At 35.0% G+C, this 24,604-nt stretch overlaps 1 protein-coding gene across 6 annotated transcripts in view; it reads left to right on the top strand.

Moving 5' to 3' along the window:
• Nucleotides 1–24,604, top strand: part of MADD (MAP kinase activating death domain) — a 102,933-nt gene that overhangs the window by 29,007 nt on the left and 49,322 nt on the right. For 3 of the 6 annotated variants that reach the window (XM_058161785.1, XM_058161789.1, XM_058161786.1), the window contains exons 9-19: nt 1,057–1,235; nt 2,197–2,432; nt 2,729–2,885; nt 5,219–5,322; nt 7,639–7,832; nt 10,262–10,542; nt 11,403–11,542; nt 14,402–14,503; nt 15,712–15,750; nt 18,614–18,716; nt 22,092–22,278. In XM_058161785.1, coding sequence (XP_058017768.1) covers nt 1,057–1,235; nt 2,197–2,432; nt 2,729–2,885; nt 5,219–5,322; nt 7,639–7,832; nt 10,262–10,542; nt 11,403–11,542; nt 14,402–14,503; nt 15,712–15,750; nt 18,614–18,716; nt 22,092–22,278 — 1,722 coding nt within the window. Of the gene's footprint in view, nt 1–1,056; nt 1,236–2,196; nt 2,433–2,728; nt 2,886–5,218; nt 5,323–7,638; nt 7,833–10,261; nt 10,543–11,402; nt 11,543–14,401; nt 14,504–15,711; nt 15,751–18,112; nt 18,173–18,613; nt 18,717–22,091; nt 22,279–24,604 lie in introns of all 6 variants that reach the window. The other 3 variants (XM_058161790.1, XM_058161787.1, XM_058161788.1) reach the window with 3 other exon arrangements.

Genomic DNA, 24,604 nt, shown 5'->3' on the forward strand with positions numbered 1-24,604 from the left:
TATTCTATTCTATTCTATTCTACATATGCTTTAAAGGAGTTTAAGTTGAAACTATAAGTTGATTCTAACATTCATATTCAGCATGGAGTTTGCACGTAAGACTGTGACATTTAAAAGTTGGGATCATATTCCATTATTGCTAATTATTGCAAAATAAGTCCTTTTTTTTAGAACCAGTATGGTGTAATGGTTAAGGCACATAGGTTTTGGCATGAAACCAGACTGGATGACTTTGAGCCAGTCACTGTCTTCCTCTCAGCTAAACTTATCACATTGGTTTGTTGTTGTAGAGAAAATAGGAGAGAGAAGGAGTATTAAATATGTTTGTTGCATACTAAGGATGCAATAAAAATAAAATCTGCAAGAGCTAGTTCAGTGGTTTGTCAGGACTCAACACTGACTCGAAGGCAACCTGTCCCCCACCAATTCCTTTTTAAATAAAATTGTAGAATATAATTTTTGTATTTTAGGACTTATCAAAATACTGTTGATAGTTTATTTTACATTTCATGTTTCTTTTTTTCTTACGTAGCCAAGTTAATAAAATAACATAATTCCCAATATTTTTCTTACAATAAGTTTAGAGAGAAATTTAAATTCTAGATTACTATTGATTAATTTTCCAAAGCTTTTATAGTTTTAGAAACTATAAAACTATAGTTTCTTAAATAAATAAATGAATCAAAGATTTTCTGTTTTTCTCTAAAACAGCTTTAGTAGGTAAAATGGTAAATTAAAACAATTTAGATTTAATTGATGCTGTTAATGTTTTGCGTGCAATTTTTTAGTATAAGAACATTTACAATAGTTTGTGTATTTCCCTCTTTTTATTTTCTGTTTATTCAAATGTAAGAAAAGTAAGCAATTAATCAGAGGAAGGATTGATTAAGTTTATTCTTATTTGCATTTAAAAAAAAACCTGGAAGAGTATTGAAAAAACCTTGATTCCAGGGTATATTGGAACATCACACTCAATTTGTGTTTTGCCCATGAGACAGAGCTGTATTATATCAATGCCATTTTCGTTTATTATGTTTGTAACATATTGCTCTTCAGGCTTTGGCCAGCATGAGTTTGAATACCCAGCCTATTCTTAACCTAGAAAAGTTTCATGAGAGTCAAGAAATCCCATTGCTTCTGGGGAGACCGCAGAATGACCTGCAATCCACACCATCCACAGAGTTCAACCCACTGATCTATGGTAATGATGTAGATTCAGTGGATGTGGCGACTAGGTGAGATGAAGCATTGTGTTTTTGCTGAATATAAATAATAAATTTCCAATTAAGTGGGACGAGCCGGTGCTCCGCTTAGCAACATATGATAAGCAAAGTTATATTACCTTTTGACAATCTAATATTCTAATATTAAATATCTAATATTCAGATAAACTTTTTTTAAAAATACAAAACATTCCATCATTCATTAATCAGTGTGTCGTCTGGGTACAATATGATAAACTTATTGTTACAGTTGATCTTCTCTGGATGATCTACAGTACTAAATAGTATGGTTAATACATTGCTTATATATAGTTTGTGCAAAGGCTGTTATATGACTTATGTGAAATATGCCTACTTTCTAAATGTTTATGATAGCTGTTACAAAATTGGTAACTTCCTTCAGATGCCTTGATTTAATATATTAAAATAGTATAAATGTACATACCCATGTTTCCCCGAAAATAAGACCCTGTCTTATATTTTTTTGAACCCTGAAATAAACGCTTGGCCTTATTGCCATGCACTCAAATGCCTGATCGGGCTTCTTATCAGGGAAGGTCTTATTTTGGGGGAAACGGTAATATATTTTGGGCTCTTCAAAGAAAGTTACAATTGTTACTCACATTTTAGGACAGCCTATGTCCAGTTTATGTTAATCAAAATTCAGGAGTAGCCTAGTAGCATTTTTTCAGACTGGCAAATCTTACTGAACAACGTAACTGCAGCTCATTTCATAATTTTGTTGTAGAGAAAGTGGGCAATATGATGAACACAGGGTTGAGAAGTGCTTCTGATATGCTGATATCCTTGGGGCTAGTGTCAATTTAGTGATCGTTAGCACGAACAAATTTATTCATTTGCTTTTTCCTTATTGGCGATGCATCATCAGTTATTTTTTTGGTGAATCACGAATGCTCTGTGCCTTTTCAGTTTTCATGCTGGTTGCTAAATGACCTGTCTTTCCTTTTTAAAGGGTTGCTATGGTGAGATTCTTCAATTCACCAAATGTTTTACATGGATTCCAGATGCATACCCGCACACTTCGTCTCTTTCCCCGCCCCGTGGTTGCATTTCAGGCCAATTCCTTTTTAGCTTCACGACCGAAACAGACACAATTTGCAGAAAAATTGTCCAAGACACAAGCAGTGGAATACTTTGGGGAGTGGTCTCTCAATCCCACTAATTATGCTTTCCAAAGAATCCACAATAGTAAGTGTGATCATGAATTGTCGGCCCTCTTGATTTTAATGTGGGATATTCCAATGCAAAATATTGCTGAGAAATTAACTGACCAGTATGTTTTAACATTTTATCTTAAGAGCAAATTGGATTTGTTCAGTATAAGAATTTGTTTTCCCAATAAAAATCAGAAATACCTATTTCAGACTTGAAATCCTGTTATTTTCCATATTTTGTCTGGGTTTTTAGAATGTTCATGTAGCTTCTGTAACTATATTTTTACGACTGGCATAAGGCAAATTACTTGTTTCTTGCTGCTTTTATAGATATGTTTGACCCAGCTCTGATTGGTGATAAACCAAAGTGGTATGCTCATCAGCTGCAGCCAATTCATTATCGTGTTTATGACAGCAATTCTCAGCTAGCCGAAGCAATGAATGTTCCAGCTGATAGAGAAACAGATTCAGATCCTACTGATGATAGGTTAGTAAGGAATGGAATGCAATGGCATGCAACCAATCTTCAGTGAACTTTGTAATTCTTTGTAAGAATTTTTTTTTAAATTTGGGTGCCTCCAGCATCTGTTTCCAGGGCACATTGCAACTAATTTATAAAAAATATCGTTAAAAATATAGATGAAACAACAAAAAGTATCAAATCCAAAATTCTTGAAAAGTCTTTTAAAGCTTGGGAGGTTTAAAAGGTTTGCCTGGCTTCAAAAAAATAATACAGGTAGTCCTCGACTTTACAACTGTTCGCTTAGTGACCACTTGAAGTTACAATGGCACTGAAAAAAGTGACTTATGACAATTTTTCACATTTATGACCGTTGCAGCATCCCCATGTCACGTGATTTATATTTGGATGCTTGACAGCTGATTCACATTAATTATGGTTGCAATGTCCTAGGGCCATGTGATCACCTTTTGCGCTCTTGTGACATGCAAAGTCAATGGGGAAACCAGATTCACTTAACAATTGTGTTACTGATTTAACAACTGCAGTGATTCACTTAACAAATGTGGCAAGACAAATTGTAAAATAGGGCAAAAATCACTTAACAAATTTCTCATTTACCAACAAAAATTTTGGGCTCAATTATGGTCGTAAGTTGAGCACTTCCTGTATACTTCTACTGGGGCCTATTATTGCATTCTTTGTGATCATTCTGGCTTCCATTTTTCCCATAATTTTATTTTGTAAAATGCATAAAATTTTACATTCAAATATGACTCATCTATAGTATAAAACCATAAACTCTTGACCTGACAGTAAAGTCAATCAGGCACTCATTTGGGGTTGATTGCAAGAATTTCCCCACTTTTTGAATCAGACAATCGGAGAAGAGATGGAGGTAGTGACCAAGTTATGCCCTGCAACTAGTATGATTTCTGTAGCCTTATGTAAGTTGACTGTCAAAACATCAGGAATTTCTCAAGGTTTCAACCAGGTATGAGAGAACAATGCAAAAAAGTCAGTTCTGAATAGATACTACAAAACTGGAAGAAATTATAATATATTTTTAATGCTTAAAAGAATGATAGAAGCGATGATAAAAAATTGAAAACAACTATGGATTGTTTTAAGTTTGCTTCTGTAATAGTGGAGAATGAAAGTTGCAGGCAGAAGACCCAGAGAGAAGTCTGGTAGCAACTGAAGTTGATTGATTCTTTGGAAAGTGAATATCTTCACTTAACTATTAAGTTAACTATTTAGACAGAAGAGTTTTATTTCTATTAGGAACTCTATTATCAGCACAAGAGGAAGAACCTTCCTAACATGATAGAAAATTTTGGATAGGGCACACTGCTTCAAGAATATCAATGTCATTTTGGATTTCTTTTAAAGCAGGGGTCTCCAACCTTGGCCACTTTAAGACTTGTGGACTTCAATTCCCAGAATTCTGGAAGTTGAAGTCCACAAGTCTTAAAGTTGGAGACCCGTGTTTTAAAGGGTTTAGATAATGGTACAACTGTTAATACTTTTAAGTTCTGAGCTGCTGTTCTCAAAAGTGTATTGCCTTGCAAAAGGGAAAATTGTCTTCTTTTTCTTTGTATTGAAAATGTAATTGAGAAAAGCTATCTTTTTATTTTTTTGTTTCTGGAGGAATATAACATGAGGTTATGTTGCCTTCGGGAAACAGATCTGTAAGAGGCAGCAAGCTCCAGGGCCATCTATTTCCTTATCTGGTTAAGTGGTGAACACTTCCTGAGAATTGCCCATTTGAAAAAATATACTTTTACATCAGTAGTTTTGGCAATTAAGTTCTCCAAAAATGTAGTTGCAGATATGGAAGTAATTTGCTATTTTGGGGATTCCATCCTTATCTGACACTGTTTGATAAGTTGAGGATGCTTTCCATGAGACACAGGAGAAAATGCTATTTTCTCTTTTCTGAGTTGTCCTGGCCATTCCTCTTTTTCTCTCTTGCTTGCAGAATTAGAATATGTTTCCAACTGTGCCATACATGTGACAATGATTTATATTAGGAATTCCTCTACTGTTTCATTTTACCACTGGGATTTCTCCTTCCTGCCTGTTTAATCCCACATAATTTTCAATTTTGCCATAGAACATAGTTTTGCTCATCCTTTCATTGGTTTCCATTGTTGAGAAAAACCTGCTTTTCCAGTCTGGTCTCCTGCCGCAGTGATAATTCAAAACTGAAACCTGGCTATTAGCGTCAGGAAGAGGTACCTGGCCAAAGATATAATGCTCTCTATATAACTAAGGTTATATAAATCCATGATAAAAAATTCTGTTAAATCCCTTACGTAATTTATTTATTTTTCTGCTTTTTTTTCCCTTTGCAATAGTGGGAGTGATAGTGTGGACTATGATGACTCCAGCTCTTCTTATTCATCCCTTGGTGACTTTGTTAGTGAAATGATGAAATGTGATATCAATGGTGATACTCCAAGTAAGTAGCCTTGATCTGTAATGTGTTTGTTCTGGATATAGTTATAGGGTTTAGGCCAGGGGTGTCAAACTTGTGTTGTCACGGCGGCATCATGTGATGTATTGCAACTTTTTTCCACTTCACTAAACTGGGTGTGGCCAGTGCATGAGGTATACAGCTTGCGGGCTGAGAGTTTGACACTCCTGACTTAGCCTAATTTCATTGCTTTGAAAGAGACCTGTCACCTCAGCAACCAACTGAAGCTTGCTAAGAGCATGGAGAGTATTTTGTTTCTTTGTTGTGTTTATTTTGGAACGGAATGGAATAACAGTATAATAGACAGTAGAAATTGGAAAGGATCTTGAAGATTTAGGTTAAGTCCCTGCCCACTGCAGAAATCCATTACTGTGGCATCACTGACAGATAGCCACCCATCATTTAAACACTTCTTACATATCCCAAGAAGGTCTTTTTCATTACTGAATAGCTTTTATTGTTTCAAAGTGTTTCCTAATGTTTAACCAGAATATGTATCTTTATAATTTAAACCATTGTTCTTTACTTGTCTTCTTGAGCAACTTTGAAAATCCTGCTAATTTTCTACTTTGCAATCTTCAAATACTTGAAGAGAATTATCATGTACCCACAGTCTTTTCTTCTCCAGAGTTGAAACTTACAACATTTTCCTTCTAGAATCATACTCCAGTTTGTTAATGCATTTCCTAAAATGTGTCTGGAACTGGATATAATATTCCAGATATGGTCTCACCACTAAAGGAATAATGACTATATGCAAACATGTAATGTCCAAATCAGCAAAGTACATTATAGTTGTAGTCATTTGTGCTTTAAAACATAGTATTATTTGATATGCTGTGTAAATCCAGCCAGTTGTAGTTTATTTAGCAAACCTTGATTAAATAAACATTTGTGTGCTATTGATTAAGAATGTCGGTGTGTAAGGCCCACACTCATTCTTGGGAAGTAAAAAATATGGTGGAGGGTAATACTGTATTACATGCTGCAGTATATCTGTAGCATATTTTTTTCCTTAAAATGCTGAAGATTGTGACTTGCTTAAACAATATTTTCTATACTTCTACAGATAATGCCACAACCAGAAGTACCCTTTAGCAACTCTTGTCTAAAATCAGTTACCTCAGATTCTGATCAGCTTCTTTATTTATTCATAATAGTAGTTTCTTAATCCAGATTAAGTTTCATCTTGTTCCATTCCGAAATTTTAAGCATACATTTGTTTAGGAATTCCACATCTTGTGATTCATGGAAGAAAAAAAGAAGAATATAAATTATCTACACATTGGTGGTGTTTCATCACAAAAATCCTAATAGCTTCCCATAAACACTGGGATCAAGAAAGTCAGGATTTTTCTAGCAACCACTTCTGAGACAAGTTCAGCAAACAGGATTTGAATCAACTATAATGCTGCTTCAAAAGCTGCTTTAGAATAATACCATACTTGGTGGTAATGAAAAATGCTTAATAATCTTAACTAAAAAGGTTGCACACTTCCTGTGCATTTTTCTGCAGCATTGTCATCTGATGGATTTAAACAATAACATCTTTATTATAATAATAATCAAGAACGTGAATTTGGCATAGGTAAAAACTGATTTAAGCTTGGCTAACCTTGAAAGGTAAGCAAGTTTGACTGTGTTACTAGTTGGTTGAGGGGTCATTTGGGAATTCCAAGGTCATAAGTTAGTGTCGTAAGTCACTTCCATAAGGCTACCATGAAACTGCATAGGTGCTATCAGGAATCAAATTTTACTCAAAGGTATCTTTATATTTTAAAAGATTTAAAAGACAAAAGATTGATTGCTTTTGTCCATAAAATGTATAAATCTTCTAGCACAGAGATCATTACGTGGGATCATAAAATTACTTACAAATGTCTTGGTGGAGTGGTGGTACGATTTTTCTGTGTGTGACGCTTGTAATGTTTTGTCATAGAGACATCGAACAGAAACATGTCATTGAGTCCCACTCTCTAACCCTTTTTTCAGTTCAGAAATCCAAATAAAAGCATTCAAATAAAGACACCACCAGCAGAGTCTACCCTTTATTTGAATCAGTCCTCTTTCCTTTGAATAACTAGTTCTGTTTTGAACTGCTCTTATTGTTAACATGGTTTTTGTTGTCTACTGTTCAGATGGAATCTGTTTTCCTATAATTTTAACAATTTAGTGAGTGGTTTTCTTGAATTGCTTTTGACTCGGCCACTGTAGATTTGTGTTGAGCTGAAACAGTATGTATGTATGTGTGTGTATGTGTGTGTGTGTGTATATATATATATTTTCTAACGTCTCTTGCAGATGTGGACCCACTAACTCATGCAGCTTTGGGTGATGCAAGTGAAGTGGAGTTTGATGATTTCCAGGAATACTCAGCAGATATGGACGAACAGGCTCCAGATAGTGAGAATTCCCAAGATAATAACCAACCTCGGTCAAGTTCAAGCACTACAGCCAGCAGTAGTCCTAGCACTGTTATCCATGGGGTGAATCATGTATGTAATAGACTAGTTGGCAAAAAAACCCATAAGACTTTTAAAACAACAAATAGTTACAATTATAAAAGTTTAAGTAGTAGTTAGTGGGATGTCTAGTACATTGCTGCTGAAATGAGATACTGGAATTTCAGTACAGGTAGTCCTCAACTTACAACCACAATTGAGCCAAAAATTTATGTTGCTAAGTGAGAAATTTGTTAAGTGAGTTTTACCCCATTTTACGACTTTTCTTGCCACAGTTGTTAAGTGAATCAGTGCAGTTGTTAAATCAGTAACACAATTGTTAAGTGAATCTGGCTTCCCCATTGACTGCTTGTCAGAGGATCGGAAAAGGTGACTCCGGGACACTGCAACCGTTATAAGTATGAACCAGCTACTAAGCATCTGAATGTAAATCACATGACCACGGGGATGCTACGATGGTCATAAGTATAAAAAATTGTCACTGTTTTCAGTGCCATTGTAAATTTGAACAGTCACTAAGTGAACTGTTGTAAATCAAGGACTACCTGTATTTATCACAGCTCTTAGAAAACTGTTCATTATTTATAGTTTCAAGAAATTATTGCCTTTCATCAATTTGCAATTAGAGTTAAGGGACAAAGACATAGATAATCAGTAGCTGGAGCTTTAGAGTAAAAAGCCCTTATTAATTGTCATGTTTTTAGAGATGCAAACATACCCCCAGGACTTCGTCAGCTTCCGGACCTTCGGACCTTCTGCCGCGAGCTTAAAACATACTTATTTAATTGCGCAGGACTGAGCTAGATTTTAATTTATGGTTTTTTAAATTGGGTTTTATTTTCATATTCTTAATTTAGGCTTTTAGAATAAGTTTTTTAACTGTTTTTAGATTGTATTTACCTGTTTTTTAAATGCCTGTAAACCGCCCTGAGTCCTTTGGGAGATAGGGCGGTATATAAATTTAAACAATAAATAAATAAATAAATAAAAAATATACTTAAAAATGAAGAGTGGTTTGCAAGCCCTAGGAACCGCATAAAAATGAAGAAAAAACAGGGAATTATCTGGATTTATTTTTTAAATCCTACCAACAAGAGATTGCGTAACATCATGAGTTGAGTGAACCGGTTTGTTGTAGAGATTTTGGCATCAGGCTAGAAACTGGGAGTCTGTAAGCTCTGGTCTTGTCTTAGACGTGAACCCAGTTAGGTGACCTTGGGCCAGTCATTCTCTCTTAGCTCTAGGAAAGAAGGCAAACCACTTCTGAAAATTTTGCCAAGAAAACTACAGGGACTAGGCCAGTGAAAGCACAGTCACTTAGGTCAGATGGCTGGTGTAAAAATTTGATTAACAAAAGAAATAAACATTAACTCAAAGGCACAATATTAAAAAATTGAAATTTACAGGAATTTATTGTTAGGCATATAGGAAAGTTTCCACGCTAACTTCGGTGGAATGTACTCTTCTTAGCTTGAGGATTGAACTATATGGTCTTAAAATGCAATAAATAAATGATAAAAAAATCAAGGTACATGTTTTACTGAAAGCTACAAATTATTTTCAGCATTTAAAAACTATAATAATTTTAGGTGGTTTTACTTAAGCCACTTTACTTAAAATTCAGGATAATACTGAGCTAGGATTGTGATTAAAATGAGTAGAAATATTTGAGACGGTGTTAGAAATACTGGAAATTGAATGAACATTGTAATATAGTACCAGCAAAGTTTATTTTTATATATTCTAATTAGAAAACTCAATAATCACAAAGCCAACTGCGAATATGTGCAATGGTACAGTTATCCAGAATAACTGAAACATGGCTTTTATTCATTTGCCTCCAGCCTTCCGTCTGTGGCTTCAGCCTGCAACTTTCATCCTCCATTATTAAAGAATCAAACTTAACTTAACCCAGTGGTTTTTTAGGTTTTTTTTAATTGTAAGCAGGAAATATTAGATGTCGTGCTAAGTCCACAACCAGCAGCTGGATTCAGCAAGCTGTTTGGAGAGGCACAAAAGAACTTCTTAATGGAAACTCATAGTCATTGTATAGTTAAAATTACATATATTGCTGGTATTACATGCTAATTCCTTCTGTAGTATTTCAAATATTGGCCTAATTTTTTTTAGTCATGATTTCTATAATGTATGTGGTTAAACTTTTTTCTCTAAATATATCCACAAAAAATAATATTTAAATGAAGCAACTACTTATATTACTATTAGGTATAGGAACCAAGTTGCAGACAAATTATCCTAACAGTGTTAATGTAGTAAAACTTACTTTAGCAGAGACAGTGACAGAAATCAATGGAATGTTTTATGTTAAATTTTAGTTTATCAGTAGTAAAATTATAAACTACCTTTATCATTTTAAATTGTGATAAAATAGTTTATCATCAACTACTGGTATTATAGATACCTTTAATTGTAAACAAATTCATGTCTTGTTCTCTATACAGGAATCAGCTGATTCAGCAGAGGTAGAAGAGAAGATGGTAGCTGGATTTTCAAATCACCTTCCCAGCTTGCCTTTACAGCCAAATTTTCCCAAGGTGACTGTGGATCATCGGGAAAGCGAGAGTCCTTCATTCAGCTTGAGCGCCACAGAAGGAATGGTGAAGAAACGAGAGTATGATAATCCATATTTTGAACCACAGTATGGATTCCCTACAGAAGAAGAGGAAGATGAGCAGGAAGAAAGCTATACTCCAAAGTTCAACCAGAATCTCAATGGCAGTCGGTGAGAATTACTACATCCAGCATTGGTTTTTAAAATTAATTTGGTCCTTTCTGTGTGGTATCATCCATTGTCTAAGAAATTTTCTGCAATTCAGCTATATTCTTAATACTGGATTATAGTATTCTTCTTTACCTCTAATATACAGTATATTAAATTCCTATGTCTTTATAGGAAGTAATATTTATGTCCCACATTAAAGATGCTAAAAACAATATGTAGGCTTCTTAGAGTGCAGGGATGGGGCAAAAGTAGCAGTAGAAAGGAAAAAAATTACACAGTTATCCATAGAATTTATATTAATGTCATATGCTTCTGCATATTTACAGTATATGAAAAATATAACAGAGAGGAAAATCTATGGATTACTTTAGTTGACTCTCTGGTACTTAGAATCTGTAGAACCAGATAAGCCATTTTCAAAAGATTTGCACAGTAGGGAAGGATGGCATTATTTCTCTCGTTTGGTATATTTGGGAGAGAAAATGAAATTAAAGCCTCTTTTCACTACTGGTTAGCTGCAAAAGGTGGGTGAGGGATTGGGGTTTGTGGAATAAAGGGTTTTAAACAGTGTGTGCAATATGGTTTACCCATATGTACTATGATAGATTTGCCTTATTTCTCATAAAATTCTGTATCTCTTTTCAGATATTTATTCATTTAACCAAATGAATAATTATTGATTTTAATTCCCCTGCCAGCCATGGTTTGTAAAATAAATGTTGCTTTTGTGATGATTTTCTGACCCTGCCATAGTTAAACCCAAAGAAGTTTGTGATAATGACATGTTTCCCAATTTCTACTACAGACATAGATACAAAATGTTGCAAATAACGTCTTTGTTTTTTCCTGTTCTTTTCAAGGCCTCCAAAACCTTTGCGTCCCAATAGTTTAAAGCTGGGAAATGACTCTGATGCAGAATCGGATTCTCATGCCAGTTCCCCAAATTCTACAGTCTCCAATAACAGCAGTGAAGGTTTTGGGGGTATTATGTCTTTTGCCAGTAGGTATTTTAGGTATTTTTATTTTCTTGCATATTGATTGAAATAATAGGTAGGAGGACGTGGAGAAGAGATTCAAAGGGGAAAAAAAACTACTGTGGAAACCTCTTGTTAATCCTAGGTACCATGAAAGTCATGGATCTGATTATTGCTGAATATGTGGCAGTCCCCCGATTATGGCTTTTATAAAACCAGGAGAGATGCATAAAATAATAGAAGGTGGCATTATTTTGTGGAAAAGAGTAATGACAGACTTTATCCAGAGGTTAGCTCAGATAGCAGATGTTGGAAAAACTGGCATCTGTAGACTGGGTCAGGCAACTCAAAATGCTTTCTGAAGGGCAGGTGGGAAAATGGCAAATTCCACTCAGGCATTCTGGATTGTAGAGAAGGAAGGCCCATCTTGTCCAGCGTTATTTTCTCACAGTGACCAGGCAGGACCTGAGTGGAAACTATGTTCCTCAACAGTTGGTATTGATAACTATGTTGCCATGGCCACTGCCTCTGAAAACATATAATTATCCTGTCTATTAGACATCACTATTATTTAGGGAACTTTACATTTACATTTTACTGCTGAATTCAGAGTCTCTAGAACAATCAACATGCATTATTGTATGATCTGTTATTGAGAATTTTTTTATGATACAGCAATTATTTTTCAGTTTCACTAAAAAAATAGTTGAATTTTAAACTCCCATGTGATTTTGATTCACAATATCATAGGGCTTTTTGGTCCTTTAACTTTTAACTATTGGCAAAATTGGTGGAGACTGATGGAATGTGTAGTCAGAGCACATCCTATGATATAAAATGGATATCATGTTTTGTGTACACTGAAATGTATTGGGGTCCTTGTCTGAAATGCTTTTTTTTGGCTGGGATGAGGTTGACATACATAAGGGTGCTATTTTGGATAGGAATATACTAATTTAACAATGCTGCTTTCTATAGTGTTTGTGTTTGAAGCATCCATGTTGTTATATAAAGAATCAAGAATAATTCCTCCTGCTCTGCTATGCCTTTTTGAAATTCTGCTTTAAATATTAGTTTTCTTTTTAAGTAATTTTTAAATGTGCTTTATGGTTGTTACATTATGCTTTAGAGGGGAAGATGGGTACATCTGCTGTATATTAAATAAATGAATTCAGTGGTCAATAAAAGTGGTCGATGAAGTTCACAGAAATGTTTAACAGAATTTTTGTCTGATATTAATTCCATATGTAGGATATTGTCATAAGTCTTTGGCCAGCTTTGAAACTAAGTTCCTCCACTTAAGATGGCCATCAAGCAAACACAGATATTCCTTTGCTAGTAAACAATTATTTTGCTTTCCTAATAAGAGCTATTTTGGACATGATAATATGTGGGGAAGTAGATAGTACCATTGACTTGTCCCTCCTCTCGCTAGTGATTCTTTGATGTACTTGCAGTCTAACTTACTCATTTTAATTAGCTGTGTTTTTCAAAGGAAGCTTGCATATTACTTTCTAAAAAGAAGCACAGTTTGATTTGAATTGTGTGACTCCAATCAGTGCTATAATCTTTTTAGGAGTAGTGGTTTAGCCTGTTTTGGAAGGAATTCGAGAAAGTTCTTGGGCTTGACGTTGCTACTCAATATCTAGTCAGCAATATTAGCCAGTGGGGTTTTTGCTCTGGGTTGATCTGCCAAGAATACTGGCAGACTAGCATAAAGAACAGATACATCTCAGTTACATTAAAGTTTCGGTTATTTGGGGTTACATTTATCTTTTGTAAATTGTATAGGAAAAATTTTTGGGGGAAACATTTGAGTCTGTTGTATCATTTTAATTAGTTATGGTTTGTTTTTTAGTATAATTTAAAGAAGTGGTGGTTGTTTCAAAAGATTTTTTTGATTAATTGACTTTTTTTAAAAAACAGTAATGATTCAACAAAGACTTTTGAGTAGTATCATCTAGTTGTGGAGTTCTTGCTCAGGAGTATCCACCAGGCTCCCTCTCAAATATACTCTTAGAAAAAAATTATATTACTTCTGTATACATAGACACCTTTTTAATGATGCTACTAAGTTACAACAATTTTTTTTAAAAAATATAGCAGTGATATAGATATTTAATTTTTTTTAAAGCAAGTGAGTTTCTTTTGACTAATTTTTGATCCTGCTTATTTAGTTCTTAATTTTCATGATAGATGCATAGGAGATAAAATAAGTGAGCCATTTATTCTATCTCTCCTCTTCCTATTGTTATGTCCAAAATGTGCCTCAAATTCTTTAGATAAAAAAAAATTGAAGAGACAGAATCTGCCATTGATGGCCTGAGTAAAACATAAGTAGGATTTAAATGCTAAATTTGTGCATTTAACAAATAGATGATGAAATTGAAATAGAAAGTCTGTTCCTGATATATTCTTCTTCTTCTTCTTCTTTTTTGTTCTAGTTTTGATTTTGAGAATAATGTCCCATTGGTGGCCTTCTGTTGATTATAATTTACATTTTTAAAAGATGCGTATTAAATATGAAGATGACAGCCAGTTTGCTATAGTGGTTAAGGCATCAGGCTAGAAACCAGGAGACAGTGAGTTCTAGTCCTGCCTTAGCCACAAAAGCAGCTGGATGACCTTGGGCCAGTCACTTTTTCCTGGCCTAAGGGAAAACACTTCTGAAAACCTTGCCAAGAAAACTTTTAAGGATTTGGTCACAGACAGTCTTCAAGAATCAAACATGATTGAATGGAAAGGAAAAAAATGTGAAGATGCATATTAAGTTACTTCCTAATCTGAGAAGGACAGAAAGGAGCTCACATATAAATAGCTGAATAAATAGCCAAATGAAATAAGAGACTGATTAGATCACTTTATATATTTTCTTTTTATTATAGGTAGCCTATACAAGAATCACAGCACAAGCTTTAGTCTTTCCAATTTAGCACTTCCATCCAAAGCTGTGAGAGACAAAACCACTCCATTTCCTAGTCTAAAAGGTAATTGTTTTTGTTGCCAGTTAATGCTTTCATAATTGATTGCCAAGTGGTCACAAAATATATCCTCTTCCCCAATGAAACAGGACAATGAAAAAATAGGAATCCTGAGTAGATATTTTTCAGATCTCTATTCATGGCATGTGTGGAGCATACATTGGAATGGCAGTGACCATTGAAATTTACTTAGTGTGGCTTTGTTAATATGTCTTCTTACCTTGGTAATATTTTATTGTATCAGTCATGCGAAACACTAATATGGGAAAGATGTTTCAAAAGCCTTCATATAAACTAACTTTTATGACCTCTACATATAAATGTTTGCTAGATAGGAAATTAACTTGAGATTGAATATATTAATAATCTTTCTCATGGTAACAGTTGTAGTTAATTGAGCTGAATGCAGAGGTGTCCACAACAAAGTCATATTGATGCAAAAATAATAACACATAGCAGTACAGGTAATCCTTGACTTATGATCCCAGTTGAGACCGGAATTTCTGTTATAAATTGTTGCTGTCATAAGTCAAGTGAAATTCAATTTTATGACCATTTTTATGATGGTTGTTAAGGAAACACCACAGTCATAAGTGGGATCCCATTCTTCCAAACGGGTGGATTTTGCTGGAAGCCAAAACAAAGGTCACAAATCATGATCACATGACCATAGGACACTGCAGTTGGTTATAAATGTGAACCAGTTGCCAAGTGCCTGAATAGTGATCATGTCAGGATGGTGCAATGATTGTAAGTGCAAGGACTGGACTTTTTTCAGCACTCATAACTTTGAAAGATTGCTAAACAAAAGGTTGTAAGTCAAGAACTAGCTGTATTGTGTGATGAATCCCATTCTCTTGCACTCCAATTTGTGACTAAAATTCTTAGGACACAATATTTATGTCATGGCCTTATATTTCTTGTGGACAGTCATGGCTATCCACAGGAAAGTCATTCAGCAATTTGAAGAGTGAAGAATAAATACAGGTTGTAGAAGTTATGGTTATTTTATATATACTACAGTCAATATTAGTCAAATTTACTAATGAACTAAGCCTTACCATTTTTTATACTTGGACTTTTTCGTTGCTCAGCTAGAAGGAGGCTTTGTTTGCCTTTTCAGTTCTTGTATATGATTAGAAAATTATATTTTTTTTCTTTGTAATAAGTTGATTTTATTTATTTCTTCCCCTTCTCCATTTTCATCGGTAAAGATTACTTTAATCTGGAAGTGGGAAGGGATATGGATAAAGGTTGGTATAATGTCTTGCTAACATTTGACCTTTTAATGATAAAGGCCAAAAGTTGGTTTTGTGTTGCTGCCTTAAAGTTTGCTTTGGATAGCATAACTTTCTTTCCTGGGTGTGTGTTTTTCTGTAAAATATACATCCCCAAATGATTCGGAGCCGCCCAGAGTTTGATATAAGATGGATGGCTATGTAAATGTTTTAAATAAATAAAATAGTAACTGAAAGGGAATGTGAGTACTCTAAAGTTCCTGCATATCTCAGAATATTTCCATCTGCTTACATTCTAATGAGCATATTTTTTATCGCTCACAATTCTGTTAGGTAAATCTAGTATTAATAACACACATTGGAAGAAAACAGTGATGGGTGTTTCCATTTCTTTTCATGTTTTTGTCTCATTTTCTGCAATTTATCATTTTTTGACAACTCCTGTTCAGTGTGATCTCTTGTTCTACGTTGTACCAATGATATTTTTAACCTTTGTAATAGACAGTTTCTTTGCCTGTACTTCTGCCTTTTTAATAAATAATATATAAATAGGGGTTTCACTTTTTTGAGTGAATATTAAAATAATATGGGGCTTTTACAAGCTAGCCAGATAAACTTTGTCACAAAATGCCAAATTTTATAGAAATAAAAGTTAACGAGGCTAAAAGTAACTAACCTACAATATAAATTATATGACTGAGATTGACTCTGATCTCCAAACACAAATCTACTTTGTTCAAGGTCAGTCTCAAACTATCACCTTTCTTTCTCTGGATCATCCACTCAAAATGCATACTGTATTTATTTATTAATCAAATTTAGAAACTGCCATCTCCCTCACACAGGAACTGTGCAACTTATATTATGGACAGACTCACAGTCATATGCAGGGGCTTCTGCAAGGGATGTCAGAAAGTCAAGATGACAGTTGTGACCATGCAAAGAGACCCCCCCCAATCTTTTTTTTAAATATGCCTGTACATAAAAAAGGGCAGGCTTTCAGTTTTGTGGTTACAACCACTATCTTGATTTTTTTTGACCAACCCTGCACATAGTCAGATGTTTCCTTGCCTTCTCCCACTTCCCTCATTGTCTGTGGTTTTTCCTGCTTCCTCCTCAGGACATTCCTCTTCTAGTTTTCCTGCCGCAACTTCCCCCTCTTCTTACAAGACGATGAGTTCCACCTTTTCCTCTTCATTTTAGATTTGAACCAGAGGCAATTAAAAATTGCAAATGGCTGAAAACCAGCTCTTTACTTTAAATTGCTCCCTTTGTAACTAGGTTTATAAAAAAAAGACTAAGAATTAGCAGGGTATTTTACAGAGGAAGATAAAGGGTTGAAGTAATGCCTACAGATAGCAGTTTATGAGTAAATGAATAATGCAGTTAACAGTTTATGATTAATGCCTATTCCTCAGTTTATGAGTAGATGAGTAGATATGAGAGCTGCCTTTCTTAAGTGTCATAATAGTAATGGATGGTATAGTAGCAAAGTTCACACACACACACACACACACACACACACACACACACACACACACACGTATTTAATCAAAAGGAAGACAATCCCGAATTTAAAAGAAAAGAAAGATTGGACAGAAGAATATTTATGTGCTTCTGCTCCTTTACTGAATTCTGAACAAATATAATTCTCCCATAAAGTATTTGTGGAAACAAAATATGCTTCCTTTTCTGGTAAATAAAGTAACTGAAAACTTTGCAGTAGATTTGTTCACTAGGTATAGTATCTCATTGGATTCCATTTCTCAATATTTCATTATCCTTTCCAGCAATTGCTTTTAGATTTGGTTTTAATGTACCTTCCTATGTTTTCTTAAAGGAAACTAATTCATTTTTGGAAAAGAAAAACATATATTTAATTTTGAATGGAGTACACAGTTAGTTACCTTCCAGCTTTTTAATAACTTTAAAGTCAGTTTAAGGGCAAATCTATACCACAAATGTGAAGTGGTTGTGTTTTTTAATTTTCAAGAAGGCCACCAAGGGGCCTTAGAAATTTTGCAGCAAGAGTTGGGGGATTAGGAAATCTATAGCTCTAGCAATGAAATACAGTATACTGTTGAGGGAGTTTTATCTGAAAGTGATGATGTTCAACTATTTTATTCTAATTATTGATAATCTGAAACTTCATTCAGTGGCAGCACCAGTGCAAATGCATAAATAAGAAATAGGGAATATAGTGTTATGTTCTTCTTGCTCTCCCAAGACTACTGATACTTATATTTAGTTGGTTTTACCTCCTCACTCCTTGGTTACTCCTACAGCACTTAATCAACAATGAGGGAAGCTACTAATTTAATATAGAAATGGCAGTGATTTTACTAGTATATTACTAATTGTTTATTTTGTGTCCCAGTATTTGGGCTAAATACTATAATGGAGATTATTACTGAAGCTGGGCCAGTAAGCAATGAAGGTGGGTCCTTTGCATCATGAGTTGTGCATGACATACCGATTCCCAGTAAGCATTTTGTGCCTGTGGGCAACTTTACCACTGGTAACCAAGATTGTATGATCTCTACTAATCACATTCCCATATCACATTATGCTTTCTCATACGTTGTCGAATCCGAAGATGGTTCTTGTGGCAGAAATGCATGCAGAGCAGCTGAGCTTCTCCTGCTTTTCACCTTCTGCTCTTACTACCATCTTCTCTTTTGTCTCATTCCCATTACTGTTTTCTGCCGATGTATGATGCAGTAATACAAAATATGCTGCTGCTTTTTTCAAGTTTTTTTTTGTACGTCCTTTTAAATAGAATGTTAGCTAATTCCCGTGTGTCTCATTAGTAGCATTTATGGACTTAAAATGTCTTTCTCAGTAAATGTTTTCACATTCTGCCTCTATACTCATGCAGGAAACAGGCGAGCACTTGTAGATCAGAAGTCTTCTGTTATAAAGCACAGCCCAACAGTGAAAAGGGAATCTCCTTCGCCACAAGGACGAACCAGTAATTCCAGGTAAAAAATGTAAAGCATAGCTTGGCTATGTAGCTTCTTTTACATTGCCTAATTTCTGAAGCTTCTGCAACTACGGTACTATTTGCCTTCTCTGTGGAAGTCTGTTGCCTGGAAGACAGAGATCTTGTATTTTTAATTTTCTGTCAACAGTCACTTGCTTCATTATTTTTTTAATATACATTTGCTATTCTTATATACTGAGAAATTTACATTGTCTCCTAGAAGCCACACAAGATAGCCACACAGACAGACAAATCATATGTCCCTAGCCGGCATTTCAAATCTTCCAGTGGTGTGCCCCTCATCCCTGTGCTTAAGTCCATCCACCTTGCTGCTAACCATCTTCTTTTCTCCTTCTTTATACCTTTCTTAGCAATGTAGACTTAAAAGAGCCAGGTCTTCTCATAATATGTCCAAAAATCATAATCTTCAGCCAGGTAATTTGTACTTTGAGCAACAACTCTGAGTTGATTTATTTTGTGATCTGTTTCTTTTCTTGTCTATCCATGGTATTCTCAAGAACCTTCTCCAACTCAAAGTTCAAAATATTTTTGCTTCTTCAAAATACAGCTTATACTGGCATTGAATATTATAGGAAGAACTATTATCTGCATGATTGTAATCTTTGTAGGAATAGATACATCATGGCATCTGTATACCTGAAACAGTATCTCTACTTCCTCATCCTTTTCATAAAATCAGCTTGAATATCAAGCATCTCCTTTTCTGTGAAGAGCTCTAATTTGTGGTCATGTGCATTTATTTTTCTAGCATGTGAAATATTATACTATAGTTTGGATACTCCACTAGCTCTCTTTGGTATTGACACGCAGGCTGATCTCTTCCAATCTATTGGCCATTGTATTGTTCTCCAGATTTGCTAGCATAGTTTGATTAGAAGCTTTACAGTTTTTTTTCCTGTTGTTTGTCATACTCAAACAACTTATGTAGCCTTCTGATCTGATAATGACTGGAATGCTGATCTGATTTCATCTTCTAGCATTAGAGGTTCTTATAAATAGGGAATATAATATAGTCCAAACAGGTTGGCTTTGTTCTTCCACTTTTGTTTGACTTGGAATGTCAGCATGAACAGTTTGTGATTGTTTCAGTTATTGATCACATATTTACTGTCATTACAGCTCTTCTATTTCCTTGTATCAATATCATGGTTATTTTGTGGTTTTTTGTTTTTTTTTGCATTTATATCCCGCCCTTCTCCGAAGACTCAGGGCGGCTTACACTATGTCAAGCAATAGTCTTCATCCATTTGTATACTATATACAAAGTCAACTTATTGCCCCCCCAACAATCATTTTACCTACCTTATAAAGGATGGAAGGCTGAGTCAACCTTGGGCTTGGTGGGACTTGAACCTGCAATATTGCAAGCAGTTGCTGTTAATAATAGGCTGCATTAGCCTGTTGCACCACCAGAGGCCCCCTTTTTTTTGTGTACTCTACCTGGTAATGTCCACATATACAGGTATTGTTGTGGTTGTTAGAAGACTGTTAATAATGAAGAAATAATTACATTGGCAGAAGCCTATAAGTCATTCTCCTCCTTCATTTCTGTTTCTTAGACCATGCAATTGAATTACATTTCCCTACTTAATATTTCCAATTTTAATATTCTAATCAAAGCAGTATATCTTTCTCGCATATTTTGCCATTTTCAGATTAAACATGACTGTAATCCTTACAGTCATCCTACTGTTCTTCTGCATCAGTGGTTCAAGCACAAATTTGTATAACTAATTAAAGGATTGTCCATGAAGACTAACTGATATTATTCTATCATTAACTACTTTGACATAAATTTTATCTTCACATACCCTTCTTGACTATTAAAGCAATACTGTTGCTTTTTTGTTTTTCTTGTCTTGAGTAGTGAAGTAGTATGATCTTTTGATTGAAAATGCCTAATTCCAATCCATTTCAATTCACCTAAAATGTGACTGTATAGACATCTTTCATTATTCAGCTTAAGCTCATCTTTCATTGTATTGAATTTTCCCATATTTATGCTTTTTATATTCCATGTTACCCTTTCATTCTTTCTTTGCAGTTTTATATTTTCTTTTTCCTGCATGGCAGCATCAGCAACTAGTCTTCCTCAAGGAAGCCAAGTCTAATCATGTCAAAAAACACAATTAGTACTGTGAAAGATCTTCAACTGTTGTTCAGTGGAGTATTGAGTGCTATCCAACCTCAGGAGCCCAATCATATGATAATATCTAGTCAATCATTTTATATTATCTAACCATTGACTTCCTTGGTAAAATATAGGGGTGGTCTTTGTTGTTTTCGCTGATGTGATCATCCAAATGCAACATATTTCTACATTGCTGCTGTCCAATATAAATGCCTGCTTTGTGTAGCTGGATTGAGTTTTGTTTCTTAGGCAATCCTCCTGGGGGTATATCCTCTTGGCACACATTGCCTCTATTCATAGCTTATTCCTCCCAGGAACACTCTGTGATAATGTAGTATAGTAGGACACGAGGGAGTGAGAATGGTAGAAATATCCCTTGTAAGTCACAGTTTTACAGTTAAAATATTAAACATACAACATCATAAAATACACCATTCCCCTGCAAGGCTGGAAGCAATAAAAAGAAAAGTAGTATGAAAAATGTCAGTCTTAGATATCTTCCTAAGTACCATAACATGTGAAATATGAATTTCTGGTTATAGGCTGTTTCAGAAGGATAGAACCTTAATTGTCAAACCTTCAGTGTTGTACAGATCAGGGAACAGATTCTACAAGGAAACTAGAACTAAGCTTCATTGACATATTAGCAGAATCTTGAAACACTGTGTTTTACTTCTCTTATATCTAAGTAAATTAGAGATGAATCAGCCTGAGTCTCTTCTTAATAACTAACTAACTCCTTTCAAGGGCGTAAGGGTTTCTACCCTTTTCATAATGGCTTCTGAATATTTCCCTCAAAACCTAACGTTACATTATTGGCTCTTATTAGTAGATATACTACTGCATTTGGTATTAGGCATATGCTTCTTCCCACAAATTACCATTTTCCTCTCTGAATATGACTATGTTATAGTCTGTCCCTCAGACACTCAACAAGAGTCTTTGTGCCTCCAAAGTTGCTTCCTCCTTATTTAAGGCAACATTTTATTTTTTTCCAAAAAGCAATATATGTTTATTTTCTTAAAAAAATGATGTTTAAAGTTGCTACACAAAGCAAAATAATATATAATATGCTTTCCGTTCTTAAGTCTTGCCATCCAAGGATATTGAGGAATGCTGTTACATTTAAAAAAAATCTTTCTTTTAATAATAACATAGTGATAGAAAAGCTATAGTAGGTTTGGGTTGATTTTTTTGTTATTATATGTCTCCTTCTTATAGTGAAAATCAGCAGTTCTTGAAAGAGGTGGTACACAATGTCCTAGATGGACAAGGAATTGGTTGGTTAAACATGAAGAGAGTACGTCGTCTGTTGGAAAGTGAACAACTCCGTATGTTTGTGTTAAGTAAGCTTAATCGCACTATCCAGTCAGAGGAGGATGCTCGACAGGATGTTGTCCAGGATGTGGTTAGTTTTATTTTTATTTTTTCCCTCTAATCCATCTATGAATGAATTTTGCTGTGAGTTTCTGTACTGAAACTTATTTAAGGTGGCTCACAAGGGAACTGCTACTACAAGTCTTAAAATATGAAGAATAAAATAATTCAAAGTAAGGGAGCAAATGTAGATCAATAAGGAAATTGCTTGCTGAAAAGCACTGTTAGTACCTTCTGATAAAATGTACTTGGCAAAATGTTTTTTCCTAAGAGCGGAACCTCAACTTACGACCACAATTGAATCCAAAATTTATGTTCTTAAGTGAGAAATCTGTTAAATGAGTTTTGCCCCATTTTACGACTTTTCTTGCCACATTTGTTAGGTGAATCACTGCAGTTATTAAATTAGTAGCATGGCTGTTAAATGAATGCGGCTTCTCCATTGACTTTCCTTATGAGAAGGTCACAAATGGGGATCAACGTGACCCCGGGACACTGCAACCGTCATAAATGTGAGTCAGTTGTCAAGCATCCAAATGTAAATTATGTGACCATGGAGATGCTGCCAGGGCCATAAGTATGAAAAATGGTCATAACTTTGAATGGTCACTAAATGAAATATTGTATCTTGAGGATTGCCTGTATGATCAGCTTAACTGGTAAGTACTATTTCCAACGAATGAGCTCATTTCCCAGATAAATTCATATGGGCAGAAGAATGCCCAATGATATTACAAAGGGTTTAAGAAGCCAATACTAAAAGTAAGGATTAAAAGATATTAAGCAATTACTTAGTTTGAAGCACCTTAATTTACATTCAGAAATTATTTGTTTATTAACGTAGTTTCTCTATTGCCAACTTTTGTAAATTCCCAGTCACTAACAGAATTATAAAATATTATGACATATAAAAACATCCCTAGCACCATAAAACTTCTATTTCATAACAGATCCTTTTCATCAGCCATTAAAGTTCGAGTGGATAATAAGAATTAGAGGAAATATCCCAGTGGTTTGTTTCAGCTTTATAGTAGCTGATATTTTTCAGTAGGTTTAGGGACAGTCCCACATAAAGCATATGACAATGACTAGGATACAGATGATTGAGAAGAGCCGGAATTTTTAAGCTAAGTGTGAGCATAACATAAAAGATCATAACATTAAAAAATATTAAAGAGGCCTGCTGGATCCTTGAGTACTCCAAAAGAATTAGAAAAAGCATAATTCACTCTAAATATGCATCTCTGGGATTCTCAGATTCATTAGTCAGTAATATCTCTACCTTAATTATGTCTCAATGTATTATTTTGTGTCTAATCCAAAATTGTCCAAGCGCTGGCTTAAAGGTTTTGTCCAAGCACTGGCTTAAAGGTTGGAATCTGAAAATGGAAAGAAATAAAACTAGATGCCATTTGACAAGTAGTTCCTTGTAGATGAGAAACAAAAGGCCAAAGATATTTATTTGTGATATTTATATCCCCTGAGCTGAAGGTGACAGAAATACTTTTGACAGTTTTCCCCCATCAACCATCTGTGAAAATAAGTTCAGCTGAATGAGATTGGCCCAAGTCACTCATTTAGCTTCCATCCCCGAGGACCCACATGCATATAGATGGATGTGAGAGAATATGCATAAACATCAGCACCATTTTCAGGGATCCATTTTTAAGAGAAAGGAACGGAAATACCAGAAGTGTGGGGGCTCAGTGGCTTAATGATGTTGGCGATGGTTTCTGTTCCAGTGGTTCGAGTTCTAACACGGTGATTCCGGTTATGCACCTCAGCTTCTGTCCACCTAACAATACGAAAGCATGTTCTATGCAAGTAGATAAATTAGGTACCACTTCAATGGAGAGATGAGCTGGTACGCCATGCAAGCAATCAGATTCCTGTCCTCTGAGCCTTCCCGGGTGCAGCACCCATTTATGAGGTGGCTCTGGGGAGGGAGGGGGCCTTGGATGCTGCTGCAGGAAGAGCCACTTGTCTTTCTTTCTGGTGTGAAGCCAGCTCTCCCTCTTGTGGCGCGCCATGGGAAGCATGAAAGTGTTTCCTACAACAGAGCCGGTACCTTGGCAGCCAAACTACTACTCTGCAATTGCATTGTAGTTTCCTGGCTAATGTAACAATGCCATGTAATAATAATAATAGTAAAATAAAAAAAATAAAAAAAAATAAAAATACCCATTGTCATTGAGGCACTTGGTACCATGTCCAAGAATTTTACAAAACACATCAAGAAATTGCGGCTTCCTGCAACAACAACAGCGGAACTGCAAAAAACTGTGCTACTCAGAACATCATATATTTTAAGAAGGTACTTGGTTGATACCTAGGATGCTGACAGCAACCTGTGTCAA

The sequence above is a fragment of the Ahaetulla prasina genome, chromosome 1, assembly GCF_028640845.1.
Source record: "Ahaetulla prasina isolate Xishuangbanna chromosome 1, ASM2864084v1, whole genome shotgun sequence".
NCBI lineage: Eukaryota > Metazoa > Chordata > Lepidosauria > Squamata > Colubridae > Ahaetulla > Ahaetulla prasina.